Source organism: Sinocyclocheilus rhinocerous, unplaced genomic scaffold (assembly GCF_001515625.1).
Source record: "Sinocyclocheilus rhinocerous isolate Xijiao unplaced genomic scaffold, SAMN03320098_v1.1 scaffold2267, whole genome shotgun sequence".
NCBI lineage: Eukaryota > Metazoa > Chordata > Actinopteri > Cypriniformes > Cyprinidae > Sinocyclocheilus > Sinocyclocheilus rhinocerous.
The window spans coordinates 580,916-596,261 of NW_015625573.1; the positions used below are offsets into that span (position 1 = coordinate 580,916).

General features: G+C 37.5%; 1 protein-coding gene across 6 annotated transcripts; it reads left to right on the forward strand.

The window, feature by feature from the left end:
* The first annotated feature begins 257 nt into the window (after positions 1 to 257).
* LOC107750823 (vesicle-trafficking protein SEC22b-B) lies at positions 258 to 14,489 on the forward strand. Of its 6 annotated transcripts, none has more exons than XM_016566390.1 (7): positions 258 to 581; positions 2,187 to 2,198; positions 2,285 to 2,394; positions 2,558 to 2,718; positions 2,808 to 2,954; positions 3,980 to 4,180; positions 14,084 to 14,489. In XM_016566390.1, exons 1-6 carry the CDS (start codon positions 507 to 509, stop codon positions 4,132 to 4,134), a joined length of 660 nt encoding a protein of 219 aa, XP_016421876.1. In that variant the 5' UTR covers positions 258 to 506; the 3' UTR covers positions 4,135 to 4,180; positions 14,084 to 14,489. The 6 variants fall into 6 exon arrangements, with proteins under 6 accessions (XP_016421876.1, XP_016421869.1, XP_016421850.1 ...); XM_016566383.1 differs by lacking the exon at positions 14,084 to 14,489 and adding an exon at positions 14,032 to 14,049; XM_016566364.1 differs by lacking the exon at positions 14,084 to 14,489 and adding an exon at positions 8,880 to 8,927.
* Positions 14,490 to 15,346: the final 857 nt, after the last annotated feature.

Sequence of the window (15,346 nt, forward strand, 5' to 3'; positions counted from 1 at the left end):
ATTTTGTGGGGCTGGCACACGCAAGCACACCCATCACTTTGGATTACTTTTATTGGAGTTAGTTTATGTCCAGAAACGTATGTACATATATTTTAAAAGTAAATTTTTTTATGTAAATTTAAATGAATAAATATTCCACTGTGGACAAATAATGGGTTAACTGACAGCAAGATATTGTTAGAGGACGTGGTAGACTGGTGAAAACAACTGTCCCTGGTAAAATATCGAATAAATGACTCAAAACTAAATATTTAACATCAACTTCTGTCTTTCAAAGTCAGTATATAACAATATCTAATCCCTATTCACATACGGAACCAATGATAGTGGTTTAAAAAAGTAATACCCCGCGGGACAATAATACAGCGACGCCAACTATTCACGTATTTCCGGCCAGCTCAGCGAACGGAGGAGTGTTGTGAAGCTGCAATCCAGACACAGACATTTTTACAGCTGTTAACCGCTTCACATACACCTGCTGTGCGTAAATCCGAAATTTCAGAGAAATGGTGCTGCTGACAATGATCGCGCGGCTGGCGGACGGACTGCCGCTGGCGGCTTCAATGCAGGAGGACGAGCAGGTATGAGCTCAGTTATCTCTCTCTCTGTGTTTTATAATTTATATTAGGCCTATGTGTGCTGTAAATGTAACAAGTCAAAGAGCAATATCTTTAAAAACATGACGTTTACTTCTAAAAGTGTCTAGTTCTCGGGATTTGTAATCCACAACATCAGATAACTGTTTTAATCGGGCCTTTATTAGCTCAGATTGCTATAATTAGACATCTGTTGGAGTGTTCGCATTCATTTGAAATACTTTATTTGGAATCTAACAGTGTAGTAAATCTTGAGATATTATATTTGTTTCTATCTCGTTCGTTCTCGGTTTGAAAGATGTAAATTGGTCACAGAGAGAGAGAGAGGCTTCATTAGATGGATTCACATAATTTTGATCAGTTACAGCGCCCTCTTCTGTCATGTCACACCATTTGTCTTCCCTCCATACTAAGTCAGTTACATCATAAAAGATTTGAGAATTGTTTTACATTTTTTCCTGTAGTTTCCAGGTATATATTATAACTTAATTATAATAAGATTTGTATATATGTTTATAGGAAAGCACTTTAGGTTGAACCCTAAATGTATGGTGTCCGAGACATTACCTCAAAAACTCAATTGTATTCATGTTTTATGAGAGTATATTCAATTACCTGATGCAATGAGGAATAAATATAAAATTGAAAATATAACATTTAAAAATTTAAATAACTTTATTTAACCATTAAATTTTTTATTTAACCATTCTTTATTTTTTTTTTATAAATATTATTTATTTCAATGTTTATTTTATAGTTCAAATAGTTCACTGAAAAAAGTTCTGTCATCATATACTCACCTTTATGTTATGTGACTCCCCTTCTCTGTAGCACAAAAGAAGAGTTGTAAATATTTTTGTAAATAACATGCTCCATTTTGTTCTATACAATGAAAGCATATAGTGATGTGATCATGAGCTGTCAAGCTCTAAAAAGGCACCAAATGATTCATATGGTATATATTCCACAACATCTATACTTGTATGATAACTTTGTGTGAGTTAGAGACCAACGTTGATGTGTGAAGTGCGTCTTGAAAATGTACTGTACATAAAAGCATCCCTAATTTGGAATGACTTGAGGACAATAATTTTCCCAGTTAATTTTGTGGTTTATTTATCTCTGTGATATGCATATTATGTGTGTGTGTGCATGGTTTCCTGTAATCTAGAGAACTACATAGGCAGATATGACCCTTTAGATGTGTAAATTAACATGATGTATTCCTCTTCAACATAATGGAAGAGTATGAGACTCGCTTGTCACTTTTCACTCAGTATTGTTTTTGACTGGTTTGATTGACCTGTAACTCCTCATGTGCAGCTGAACTGCCATAATTGTGGTTAAACTGCTGCAAAACATCTTCATAAGAGTGGCCTATTTCCTATGTTTCTCATTTTTTTCTTATGCTTAAACTTTGTTGTTGATGTTTTGAGGACCAAGACAAAGTTTTGGGCTGCTTTAGTAGATTTGGAAGAAGTAAAGAAAAAAGCTTCCCTATAGTATCTCCAAATAGTGTTAATGTGACTGACTACTCATTTGATTTAGGTCTAACATCTTTACGTTTCCTCCTTTCATGCTGCCATGAAGGGAAATGAAAAGGTTTGTTCACCTTTAGCTTTGTCAAATCCGTCTGAAGAGGATCGAGTCAAATGTAATATCTAATAATCTAGCGCTTTTGTTCTCAGATGGGCCGAGATCTCCAGCAATATCAGAGCCAAGCCAAACAGCTCTTCCGCAAATTAAATGAACAGAGTCCAAACCGATGCACCTTAGAGGCTGGATCAATGGCCTTTCAGTAAGTGAACAGTACACTACAACTAATAAAATAATTGATCACAAGAAGGTGAGATTACTGATTTCATGATCACTGTACTTTTTATTTCTAGTTTTTCACACAACAATATGTGATAGATGAAACATATGGCTAATAAAAAATGGCTTCTCACCTCTTTTCAAAGCTATGTCATAGAGAAAGGCGTTTGCTATCTGGTGCTGTGTGAGGCCGGGTTTCCTAAAAAGCTAGCCTTCGCTTATCTCGAAGATCTGCAGGCAGAGTTTCATGAACAGCATGGCAAGAAGGTGCCCACGGTCTCCAGGCCCTACTCCTTCATAGAGTTTGGTAAGAACCCTCACTCTCTCATTAGCTAGTTTCATTTACTTCCTGTCAAAGAGACAATCTTGTAATGCTGCTTTCTTACCTGTCCAAAGATACATATATTCAGAAAACCAAAAAGTCATACATCGACAGCAGAGCACGTAGGAACCTGAGCAACATCAACACAGAGTTACAGGATGTACAGAGAATCATGGTGGCCAACATAGAAGAAGTTCTGCAAAGGGGGGAGGCCTTATCTGGTAAATACTGCTTATGAACATTTTTTTCTCTTTGACCTGTAAAATCTGTTTTCGAGGCATGTAAAAGACCATTTCAAAGCTGAAGTTAAAAAGCTAGTTTGACTGACTGTTTCACTGTCTTACCTTATTTAAAAAAAATGTAAATTAAAAAGCACAAGATTCTACAAATCAATATGATTTTAAAGGCTTTAATGACAAATATTAACAAAACATTACACTAACAAAGAATGTAAAATGTATGAATATGGTACTAATATAGGTTCAAATGAAAATCAAATTTTTACACATAAAACAAAGTTGTTGTTGTTTTTTGAAAGAATTCAGTTTTCAGCAATGACATTTAAAATGCATTAAAAATGACGTTTACAATGTTACAAACGATTTCTATTTCAAATAAATGCTGTTCTTTGAACTTTCTATTCATCAAAGAATCCTGAAAAAAATTAAGACGGTTTCCAATATTAAGCAGTGCAGCTGTTTTCAAAGTTGATTATAATAATAAATATTTCTTGGGCACCAAATCAGCATATTAGAATGATTTCTGAAGGATCATGTGACACTGAAGACCGGAGTAATGACTCATGAGTAAAATTCACGTTTGCTATCACAGCAATAAATTACTTGCATTTTAAAAATATTATAGAGATAGAAAATTGTTATTTTAAATTGTAACATTTTAACAAATTTGTGGCACCCTACAAAATTAATTTTGTCACAATATTTGAATTTCTAACTTCGATATGATACTTTGAAAAGTATAGATATTCGGTACAACAGGGAAGAACTGCAGAATATACTGTCATACAGATATTTTTAATATTATAAAAAAATTGTGTCCATCAATGGTGGCAATCCCTGGTTGGGAAACACTGGTGTAGAACAGTAGGCCCCTCCTCAGTCTCTCTATCTACTAAGGAGTACTTTGCCTGAAAAGGTTGAAAATCCCTGAGCTAAATCTGCAAAATTGAGTACTGTACTGTATATTTGAGGTTTCTTCTATTTATTTTTTCATGTTTTTTCCTCAGCATTGGATTCAAAGGCCAGCAACTTGTCCAGCCTGTCCAAGAAATACAGAAGTGACGCTAAGTACCTGAACACTCGCTCCACATATGCTAAGCTAGCTGTGGGTGGAGTCTTCTTCATCATGCTGATCGTGTACATACGCTTCTGGTGGCTGTGAGGTGTGGGATGTATGGAGGGAAGAGGAGCTCTTGAGAAAGTTACAGGTGAAAAGCAGACGGATTATCAAATGACGACAAGTTCAACATTTGTGTTTTAAAGCCACAGCTTGTTCTTAAAGACTGTCAGATCTGGCACTTTCCATCCTAACAGGCTGTCGAGTCCCTAACCTGATTATCACCGGTATCTGTTTTATGAACTACACAGAAGTTTGTCTGCGTTTGTTTGGAGTGTGAATGAAAGAGAGAATGAAAGTGTGTTTTCCTGTGTACTGTATGTCTTTGTGAAATCCCTCAGTTCATGGAAATTAATCTTATATGCTGTAAAACAGTATACCATAGAGCAGCAGTGCATCCCAAAAAAGGTGAATTGATAATTAATTAACAGAAGTGTTCAGATTTGTAGTTTTAGCACATTGTGGGTTGGATCAGTTCCACTGACCACTTATTAATGCTCCTCATGCTATGGACGTTAGGTAAGGTTTCCTTCCAGCCAGGGGAGTAAACGTAAAGCTTGTGGGGCGGCTGTATTAGTAAAGTTTTGGTCCCCCCAATTATCTGCACAAAATTAATAATTGTACTGACCGCCCAGTCAGGCTCCTATATATAAACCAGATATTCAAGAATTCATCTCATATCTCTAAAAGCCTTATAAAATGGAGTGGTTTATTAAGTCTTAGTTTGAATTTGTCTTAAATGAACATTCATGTCGCATTTAGACCTAACAGACATTTTGGAACTTTCAGTTATTTTCTTGGTGCAAAAGTTGCCTAACAAACGGCACTTGCACTGCAGTGAGGAGATTTGCGGTCATGTCCAGTTACTCAATCCAGACCAGATCATTGAAACTAGTGTCTGGGGAGAGTGGTGGCGGCCTACCACTTTTTTCAAGAAGCAGAGATTTGGGTCAAATGCAATCCGGTGCAGTCTAGAACTACATATATATTTGTATCTGTGGTCCTGCCTCTTGCATGGTTGCAGATGTGATGTCTGGCCTGGGTTCCTACAGCTTTCTCTTTCAGTGCTTGCGTTAGTCTGTGTTTTACATGCATTGAAGAGTTAAACCCACAGTAACCAACCAGACGCAACAAATGGATGAGGCTAAAATGCTCATCAGAAGAGAGTTTGTTCATCTCACCAAACCTACAGTATAAATAAAATGATTCAAACTAAATTTTTATTTACCTTTCTTTCTGTTTTAACAGTTCACACTGACATGTGTTTTTTCATCTTTTGACTGGTAGATGTCTCATTACAAGGTCACCGTCAATCTTACCTACAGAAATGGTATCACTGGCCTGTGGCTTTTGGGGTTTTTCTTTACCAAAGCAGGCCATTCTTTTTATGTAATTTCACATGAAGCCTATGTTTATTCTAGCTCATTAGAATTACGGTTGAAGTGCATGACCTGATAAACTCAGATGGGAATTTCTAACATGACACTTCTAACAAGTTACTTAAAGGAGACATATTATGCCCCTTTTTACAATACGTAATATATAAGTCTCTGGTGTCCCTAGAATGTGTCTGTAAAGTTTCAGCTCAAAATACCCCACAGATCATTTATTATATCATTTTGAAAATGCCTATTTTGAGTGGAAGTAGAAACGCACTGTTTTTCGTGCCTGTCTCTTTAAATGCAAATGAGCTGCTGCTCCCCGCCCTCTTTTCCAGAATAGAGCTGCATCATTACAGCTCATACTAGAGGTCTGCATTCCCGCGACCCGACCGGATTTTTTGCGCCACGGGATTAAATTCCCGAATAAAACGCGGTAGCGCTCGGTAACTCTGGTGTAATTTGAACAGGAGCGGGCGGTCTAAAAATATCCCGTTCCCGATGTCCATTTAGAACAGCATATCTGCGCTTTATTCCTATTGACCACCGGTACAGCTTGCGCTCAGGACTGTGATGGAGCAAAGCAATGCGTTCAACTTGGTTTTGTTTATATTTTGCTTAGCCAATAATTTTAAATAAAAGATGTCGTATTTATTTATTTTTCTCTACGACTCCTACTGTTAACAGAAAAATGTCAAACGAATTTAGTATTTTGACAAGACGAATAAAATCCTCTGAGGCTGGGTCTTTGAATAGTGTTCTGTGCTCCTCTGTGCAGCCCAAGACAGAACAGTTAGCATGATTTGCTCAGACTTTCGCCATGGCGTTGGAACTGGTACACCATTGTTGCTTGTGAAATCAAAATGATGGCGCAGTGAGTGGAAGCTTACAGATTAAGGGGCGGTAATATTATAATGAGATCCCTTTGCAACGTCACTAGGGGAGCGAAATCAGACACGCTCGTTTTTTCAGACGCTTGCAGAAAAAAGCTTACCAAAACAAAGTTACTGGGTTAACCTTTTTCACGTTTCCTTGGTTGGTAGATGCCCCGGTGACCTGATTATAGCACTTAAAACCTGGAAAAGTCAGATTTTCATGCTATGTCACCTTTAAATGTCATAAAGTCTGGGGGACATTTCCTGGCAGACTGGCTTGTTGTGAAAAGCATTACATTTGTTCCATTTAAGTAGGTGAATTCAAATGAAGCCCATTCAAAAGCCTATTTTTGAAATAGCCTCCTTTCATCAATCTAAACAATAGTAAATACATTTTATTTATTGACTGAACACTGGCACGCCACAGGGATGTGTTCTCAGTCCATCGTGAATACCATCGTCAAGTTTGCTGATGATACCACCATAAGACTGATAACAGACAATAGTGAGCATTTCACAGAATGGTGCGATCACAATAATCTGGACCTAAACATCACTAAAACCAAGGAAATGATTGTGGACTCAAGGAAATCTAAGTGCACTGAGCACTCTGCCCTCTGCATACACAAGAAGGAAGTAGAGAGGTTAGAGAGCTTTAAATTTCTTGGGTCTGCACATCTTGGCTGACCTCACCTGGTCCACATCTCCCACCAGGTGGGGAAGGACCAACAGAGACTTTACTTTCTTAGGAAGTTGAAACATGCCATTCTCCCTAGAAACCTGGTGACCAACTTATATCGGTCAGCGATTGAGAGCCTCCTAACCTACTTCTGCACAGAAGAGATCAGGAAGGACCTGCAGAGGGGAGTGAGGGCAGCTCCACAAATGCACAGAAAGACATTCACAAATACTCAAGAAGTGATCCACAAATGTACAGGAAGTGGCACACAAATGAATGTTAGGCAGAGTTGTGTTTGTGACATAAAAGTAAATTTGTGAATGTTTTTCTATTTGCAAATAACAGTTTATTTATTTGTGAATTTAATTCATTTTTGTGGAACTCCAACATATTTGTGGATCTCATTCTATTAATTTGTGAATGTTTAATTTTTGTGAATCTTTTTACATTTATTTGTGGATCATAATCTATTTATGTGGAATAAAGGAACAATTCTAACCCCATATGAGAACATCTACAGCACTGCGGTCTCTGGGGAGAAGGAACTCCGCCGTTTGAGCGGTGAGTAGATTCTAACTTAAACACCTCTGATTGGTCATTGCGTTCTAGAAATCAACAGATATGTTTGTGATTGGCTACATTGCTGAACACTGCAAACACGTGTTACAAATGGAAACTGCCTATGCTTGCATGCGCGTGGTAATCGTTTTTATTTTATATTAGTTGTTCTTGTTGCTTTTCTGCAATAGATGAATAACAATTTATTTGTTTTTAGATATTTTATGTTCAGATATTTCTATTTTGCGGGTGTCCCGCGAATCATTTTATTTTCCCGCTTCCCGTACACACAGTCTCTACCCGCCCGCACCCGCATTCACCCATCAAGCCTTCCCTGTTGAAAAAACCAGCATATGCTGTTTAGGTATGTTTTGATGCTGGTTTAAGCTGGTCCTTTGCTGGTTTATACTGGTCCTTTTGCTGGTTTATGCTGGTATATACCTAACCAGCATATGCTGGTTTTTTCAACAGGGTTGTCCCGCACCGCACTCTGTTGCGTCGGGTCCCGCGGGAGTGCAGGTCTCTGCGTACAAAAAGTATTTTCGTAGCTTCATAAAATTCAGATTGAACCACTGATGGCAGATTGACTATTCTGACTTTGTCTTTCATACTTTTCTGGGCCTTGACAGTGTTATTTACTTGGCAGTCAATGGAACAGTCACAAGCCTTCCGGTTTTCATCCAAAATATATTAAATTGTGTTCCGAAGACGAACAAAGCTTTTACGGGTTTGGAACGACATGGGGGTAAGTGATTAATGACAAAATGTTCATTTTGGGGTGGAGTAACCCTTTAAGTAAGTTTTATTCAGACGTTCTCTTGCCTCCCAAGTCTTTCTGGTAGAATACTACATCCATTTCACATTTACTCAGCCCCAATGACATACAATCTAAATTTAATCTAAATCAGACAAATGCATTTAGAAGATATGAGACTTTTCCTGTTTCCCTTTTTTTTCTCATTATTTAATCCTTTGCCATGGCTGCACCATTTCAGATATCCAAAATCAGTTTGCATTGTAGCATCCTGTTGGTCGGAACTAATGACTGTAAATTAGAAAGTTGTCCTGATTGATGATGACAATATATATGAGTTTTGAGTTTGATGACCTGTTGGTAAAACTAACCTCATCAAAAACCCTCAAAAGGGGGCGCTGATCCACTCCCATTTCTTAGCTTTTGCCAATGTGCAATGGTTCTTGGCTTGAAAAGATTGAAGATCCCACTAAACCTGCAAAATGTAGTATTGCACTGTATATATGAGGTTTCTTCTCTTTATTTATTCATGTTTTTTTCCTCAGTGTTGGACTCGAAGGCCAGCAACTTGTCCAGCCTGTCCAAGAAATACAATATACCTAACCAGCATATGCTGGTTTTTTCAACAGGGTTGTCCCGCACCGCACTCTGTTGCGTCGGGTCCCGCGGGAGTGCAGGTCTCTAATCTACACCCTTCATATCTGGCTGCTTTCGGACTCTTGTCCTGTCAAAACGTAATAAGACTTTTTAGTTTTGTGGATGTGCAATATAGGATATTACTTTGGTCACTGTCGCTATGGTTACTGGTAAGGGATATGGGCTTGACTCCCGTTGCACATTCATACTACAAATGTTCATACTACGCAAACTGCATTGAGGATCCCTGGCACACCACACCGATACGCTGTTTTCGTTCTAATCAAAGCGTAAATAAATGTAGAAAACTTATCCTTGTGGTGAGGCTGACACAGAACAGCATATGCTGTTGGCGCCGACGCTGATGGCTGCCTCCGTGGCGTGCTCCGCAGTTGTTTTTATGTTTTTGTTAGTTTGTCCTGTCTTTAGTTATATCCCTGCGTCCCATGGAAATTAATCTTATATGCTGCAAAACACCATACCATAGAGCAGCAGTGCATCCCAAACCAGTGAATTAATAATTCATCAACAGAAGTATGTTCATTCAAATTTGTAGTTTTAGCACATTGTGGCTAATATGCTCCTCATGTTATGGATGTATAAGGCTTCCTTCCAGCCATAAACAAGATGAGCTTGTTGAGGCAGCTGCATTATTAAAGATTTGGTCCCCCCAATTATCTGCACAAAATTAATAATTGTACTGACCGCCCAGTCAGGCTCCTATATATAAACCAGGTATTCAAGAATTAATCTCATATCTCTAAAAGCCAAATGAAATGGAGTGGTTTATTAAGTCTTAGTTTGAATTTATCTTAAATTTACATTCATGTCGCATTTAGACCTAACAGACATTTTGGAACTTTCGATTATTTTCTTGGTGCAAAAGTTGCCAAACAAACAGCAATTGCACTGCAGCGAGGAGGTCTGTTTCAAATTCAGGGCACACACTCAGTAATTTTTAGGTCATGTTTGCCACTGTGACAGTGGATTTTTCCTGACATAAATCATCTACAAGATAAAATAATTTTTGGTTACCATTGGCGTTGCTAATTTATTCCATCTGAAAGTTTCCGGGAGTTAAAGTAATATTATTAATTGTATATAGTATCACATCATGTTGGTCCCCATTGGGTGACACGCCCCATGTGAAATAAGCATTTTAGGACTTTTTTTTTCATTTTAAAATTCTATTTACTTATTTATTTATATGCTAGATGTGTAATAGCCGTCTCGCGTTTCGTCGTGTTTTTAAGTTAAATGTTTAAAAACGTTTCTCGAGATTGTAGCTATATTTTCCGTGTTTCGCGTTTTATTCAGAAAGGCATTTTGTGTGAACGTCTCGCGAATGACTGGATCTCATGTGAGTGTGCATTATTTAAATTTTTTTTAAAGAATACTATTCGCTTTTTTTATGTGCAAAACATTTCTGATGAAGAATGAGTTTTTAAAGGGGTCATATGATGCGATTTCAATTTTTCCTTTCTCTTTGGAATGTTACAAGCTCTTGGTGCATAAAGCTTAGACTAAAATGCCTGCAGTTCTGACTCGCAGTCTGTAAGTACGTTTTAATTTAAAGAACTTGCCACTGATGATTCAAACGCGAGTTTTGGGCAGTGTAGAGGTATGTGGAAAATAATGTGTTTTTTTTTACTTTAAACCGCATAAACACATTTCATTACACCAAATACACCAAATAATGTTCTTTTTAGCAGCATCATATGACCCCTTTAAGTGCTCCATGTCTGCTGTTTTTCCATGCACAAGCACCAGAGTGCGCCCAACTGCAGTTTAAAAACCCTGAGATACAAAACGTCTCCAAATCTTCCTGTTCTCGGCCCGGGCCTCTAATTGTCTTCCGTTATTCTGCAGTTTTCAGCAAGACGGAAACCGAGAAATAGAGCTGATTTTAGAGACTAGATGCAAGAAAAGGTGCTGCTAACCATTTTTTTGCAGAGACAACGAAACGCTGACATTCGTACCCCGTTATGTCTGCGTGTCTGCAGGAAGTGGGCACAACCGAAAAGAGAAGCTGCCACGGTAGCGTGCATCACCAACCACAATGCTCAGAGTCAGTCAACTCTTCACCCCTTCATTTTTTTTTCTTTGCAGAGGGGGAAGTGGGAGTTTGCTGAGGCTGACCTGCTGATAAACACTGCCAGGCCTTGAACTATGCTGGATTTTTTTTTTGTAGAAGCGAATGAAAAGATAAGAAGTGTTGCATTAGATTCGTGGATGCATTTTTAGCAGCAGCTGTCCTTGGAATTCGCAGAACATATGCATGTTTAGCAGTGTTCTTCATGAAAACTCTCGATTTTTATCTCAGGCATCAGATGATGGATCTTATTTGTAGTTCATGACCCTGCTGCCACCATCAGTGTTATCTATGTCCTCCCACACACTTTGTTACACAGAAAAGATCACATTATTTCAATAGTCAAAATCATTTATACCTAGACATACTCAAGATAAAGAGTTGATTGAATAAAAAAGTAATAAACCTGGTTAAATCATTTGCCCTTTGAGATAAAATGCTCTACGAAACTGTGACCTGAGAAAAAGGTGTATCTGTTTTTCTATCTCACATTCACCTTCGCAGAAGACCCTTATCTGACACTGCGGGAAGCTGTGTGAGAGGGGAAGTGTTTGCATACTGTTGATCATCTGCGCTGCTTGAAATTTGCACTAGTGATACAGACAGGGCAGAATAAGAGCCAAGCACTCATTTACAAGGTGGGGTTCAGACGAGTGCAGATTCAGAACTAATAATTGTTATAAGGCTGGAGGAGGGCGAGGGAACATTTTGCCACTCCTTCTATCTCTTGCTCTCTTTTCTATCTTTTTCCAGTCTCTCTCTTTTCTGTTGCCATGGTGGCAGGGGTGCGTGACAGTCATGTGAAAACGCAGCAGACTGGAGTAAAATACTTGGTGTGATCAGGGGTCGGGGATACTGTGCATGTACTAAACACACCATAAACTGATTATGCGCGCACACACACACACAAACACTGTCACCGAACGGATTGCAGGGAAAGTTGATGAGAATGTTTGAACAATGTTTGACTCTTATTGGAATTGTTTTGGAGAAAACTGGCAACTGAAAATGTTATAGTACAAAAAGAAGGAGCCTAACACTGAGAGAAGAAAAATATAATAGATGTTTCTGTATTTACTTTAGCCGCTTGGTGTTATTATGAGGAATATGTCCAATTGCGTGCACAGAATTTATTTAATAGACTGTCCCTTAGAAAAATGTACCATGGTAACTGCACTTTTTGCCGAAATACCATAGCTACTACTAGTTATTTTTACTACTGTAAAATAATAATATTATGTATTTCTAATACATTAGGATATTATACACGCATGCACTACCGTTTAAAGGTTTGGGGTCAATGTTTTTTGGTAACACTTTACCGTAAGGTTTCATTTAGTAATGTTTATCTACATTAGTTAACATGAAATAACTAAGAACAATGCTTCTTTAGCATTTATTCGTCTTAGTTAATGTTAATCATAGCATTTACTAATACATTTTTAAGATCAAAAGTTAACTAAAATGAACAAGTATTATGTATCAACTAACATTGACATTAAAGGTTAATGCCGTAAAACATGTTGTTCGTTGTAAATTTGTTAGTTAATGCATTAAATAATGTTGGTGGCAGGGGTGCGTGACAGTCATGTGAAAACGCAGCAGACTGGATTAAAATACTTGGTGTGATCAGGGGTCGGGGATACTGTGCATGTACTAAACACACCATAAACTGATTATGCGCGCGCACACACACACACAAACACTGTCACCGAACGGATTGCAGGGAAAGTTGATGAGAATGTTTGAACAATGTTTGACTCTTATTGGAATTGTTTTGGAGAAAACTGGCAACTGAAAATGTTATAGTACAAAAAGAAGGAGCCTAACACTGAGAGAAGAAAAATATAATAGATGTTTCTGTATTTACTTTAGCCGCTTGGTGTTATTATGAGGAATATGTCCAATTGCGTGCACAGAATTTATTTAATAGACTGTCCCTTAGAAAAATGTACCATGGTAACTGCACTTTTTGCCGAAATACCATAGCTACTACTAGTTATTTTTACTACTGTAAAATAATAATATTATGTATTTCTAATACATTAGGATATTATACACGCATGCACTACCGTTTAAAGGTTTGGGGTCAATGTTTTTTGGTAACACTTTACCGTAAGGTTTCATTTAGTAATGTTTATCTACATTAGTTAACATGAAATAACTAAGAACAATGCTTCTTTAGCATTTATTCGTCTTAGTTAATGTTAATCATAGCATTTACTAATACATTTTTAAGATCAAAAGTTAACTAAAATGAACAAGTATTATGTATCAACTAACATTGACATTAAAGGTTAATGCCGTAAAACATGTTGTTCGTTGTAAATTTGTTAGTTAATGCATTAAATAATGTTAACAAATGTGACCCTATTGTAAAGTGTTAGCCTTTTTTTTTTTTTTGTGCATTTTTAAAGAAGTCTCTTTACTCACCACTTTGATCAAAAATACAGTAAAAACTGTAATATCGTGAAATATTATCACAATTGAAAAACAACTTTCTGTTTTATACATTTTTTATTTTATAAATTTTTATTATAAATGAAACCATTTCAATTAAAATGCAATGTTTTTCTTCTGAAAATCTGAAAATGTTGTTTTGTTGGAATTATTTTTGCAGGTAATGAAAGCAGCATGTAAAACTAAGTTACCATTGTGTAAACTATAATATTTGAAAAGTTTTGTTCGGCCCAATTAATTTTTTTCAGTTGATAAAGGTTGATAGATTACACCTCATTATTCACATGAGAATTGTTTGTCAAGCCATTCTCAATTGTCATAGTGACACTAACCATCATAAATCATACAGCATCACTACAGTGCCGTTCTCACACTCAGTGGCTTGTTTTGTAATCATGTAGTTCTAGTTGCCATATTTATCACAAAACGCCATGAATCTCAACATCAAGCTTCCTTTTTCTCTTGCTCTCTGTTCAAATGGACACTCTGATTTCACCTTTCTCCATCAGCTCTCCTGCTGTCCTCTTTTTCCTCCTGTTTCTCCTCTCTCACGCTCCCTAGATTCGCATCGCAGAGCCTGAGCAGCTGTACTCCAGTCTACAGGGGTCGTAAAAACCAGGGACGAAAGAGGAAGTTCTGAGGGAGCTCATGAGTTATTACCCCCCAACGTACACACGGGGGCCTGGGAACTGCCCTCCTCCCTCACTCGGCCTGAAACGACTGACGGCTGAAGCTTGATGCCCCTCCACCCTGTGTGTACACAATCTCCATTACATACACTAAAAGGAGTGACCCTCGTACTGAGGTCATACTAAACCTCATATGTATAGCTCATCAGCCATATGGGAGCATATATGTGTCACTGTAATTGGGTTAGATCTGTAAGGATACTTCGTCTTGCTGCTTAACTAGGTTTTGGAAAAGGTTTCAGATTCAGTCGACATCATTTGTGGCATAATGTTGATTACCCCAGAAAAAAAATAATTCCTAATTTTGTAAAAAAACATTTCTTTGAAGGTTTGAAAGCTGTGAAGCTTGTATTTTGATGTATTTTACAAGAAATCTCTCTCTAAAGTTCAAACCATGTCATTCAAACATTACAGAGATTGTGATATTGGCAAGTGCAAAATATGTTGGCATAAACAAGATTAATTATTAACTCTCCTGTTAATATATGATGTTCAAATCTGATCTGTGTATTTTTTAGTCTAATTTATTAGTACCTTCATATGCAGAGACACTAAGACATCTGTATTTTTTACATTTTATTTATATATAGCTAAACTATATATTTTTTTTCTGAAACTATCCTGCAAAAAAAAAAAACTTTAACTCATCTTAGCTGGTTTAACCTGAACTTCCAAGCTGACCAAGCTGGTATTTGGCTGGGAATTGGTTAAAAAGTACCCAAACCCCTCCGGCTGACAGTTTAGGAAACTTTTCTGTTTGCAATTCTGTTTGGATCCTCAAGAGACATTCTTTCAAAATTGTGTTACGTATTTTTGTATTACACTGTTTATGCCCTTTGTCAGTTCCTTATTGTAACTGCAACAGGTACAGGAAACTATATCACAGATGCTGGGGATAATTTATATTGAACCTGGAATTTTCCTAATGATAGCCGCTCCAATACGCCTTCAAATACGGTCTGTTTTGTTCAAACCGCTAGCTGGTTTACCTGCATGAGCACTTACTATATGTCAAGCTGGTGACTGCAGATGGCAGTATTAATAGTGTCCTATCTAGATTAGCTACGCTGCTGTAGGAGTCTGTGTTGCAGTCGGAGGTGTGAATACCAGTATTGCCTGGCCTCAGGACGGATTT

Coding starts and splice junctions, on each gene's coding strand:
- LOC107750823 (XM_016566390.1), top strand. CDS start 507: ATGGTGCTGCTGACAATGATCGCGCGGCTGGCGGACGGACTGCCGCTG. Junction 2,719..2,807: donor CTACTCCTTCATAGAGTTTG/GTAAGAACCCTC, acceptor ACCTGTCCAAAG/ATACATATATTCAGAAAACC. Junction 2,955..3,979: donor AAGGGGGGAGGCCTTATCTG/GTAAATACTGCT, acceptor TTTTTTCCTCAG/CATTGGATTCAAAGGCCAGC.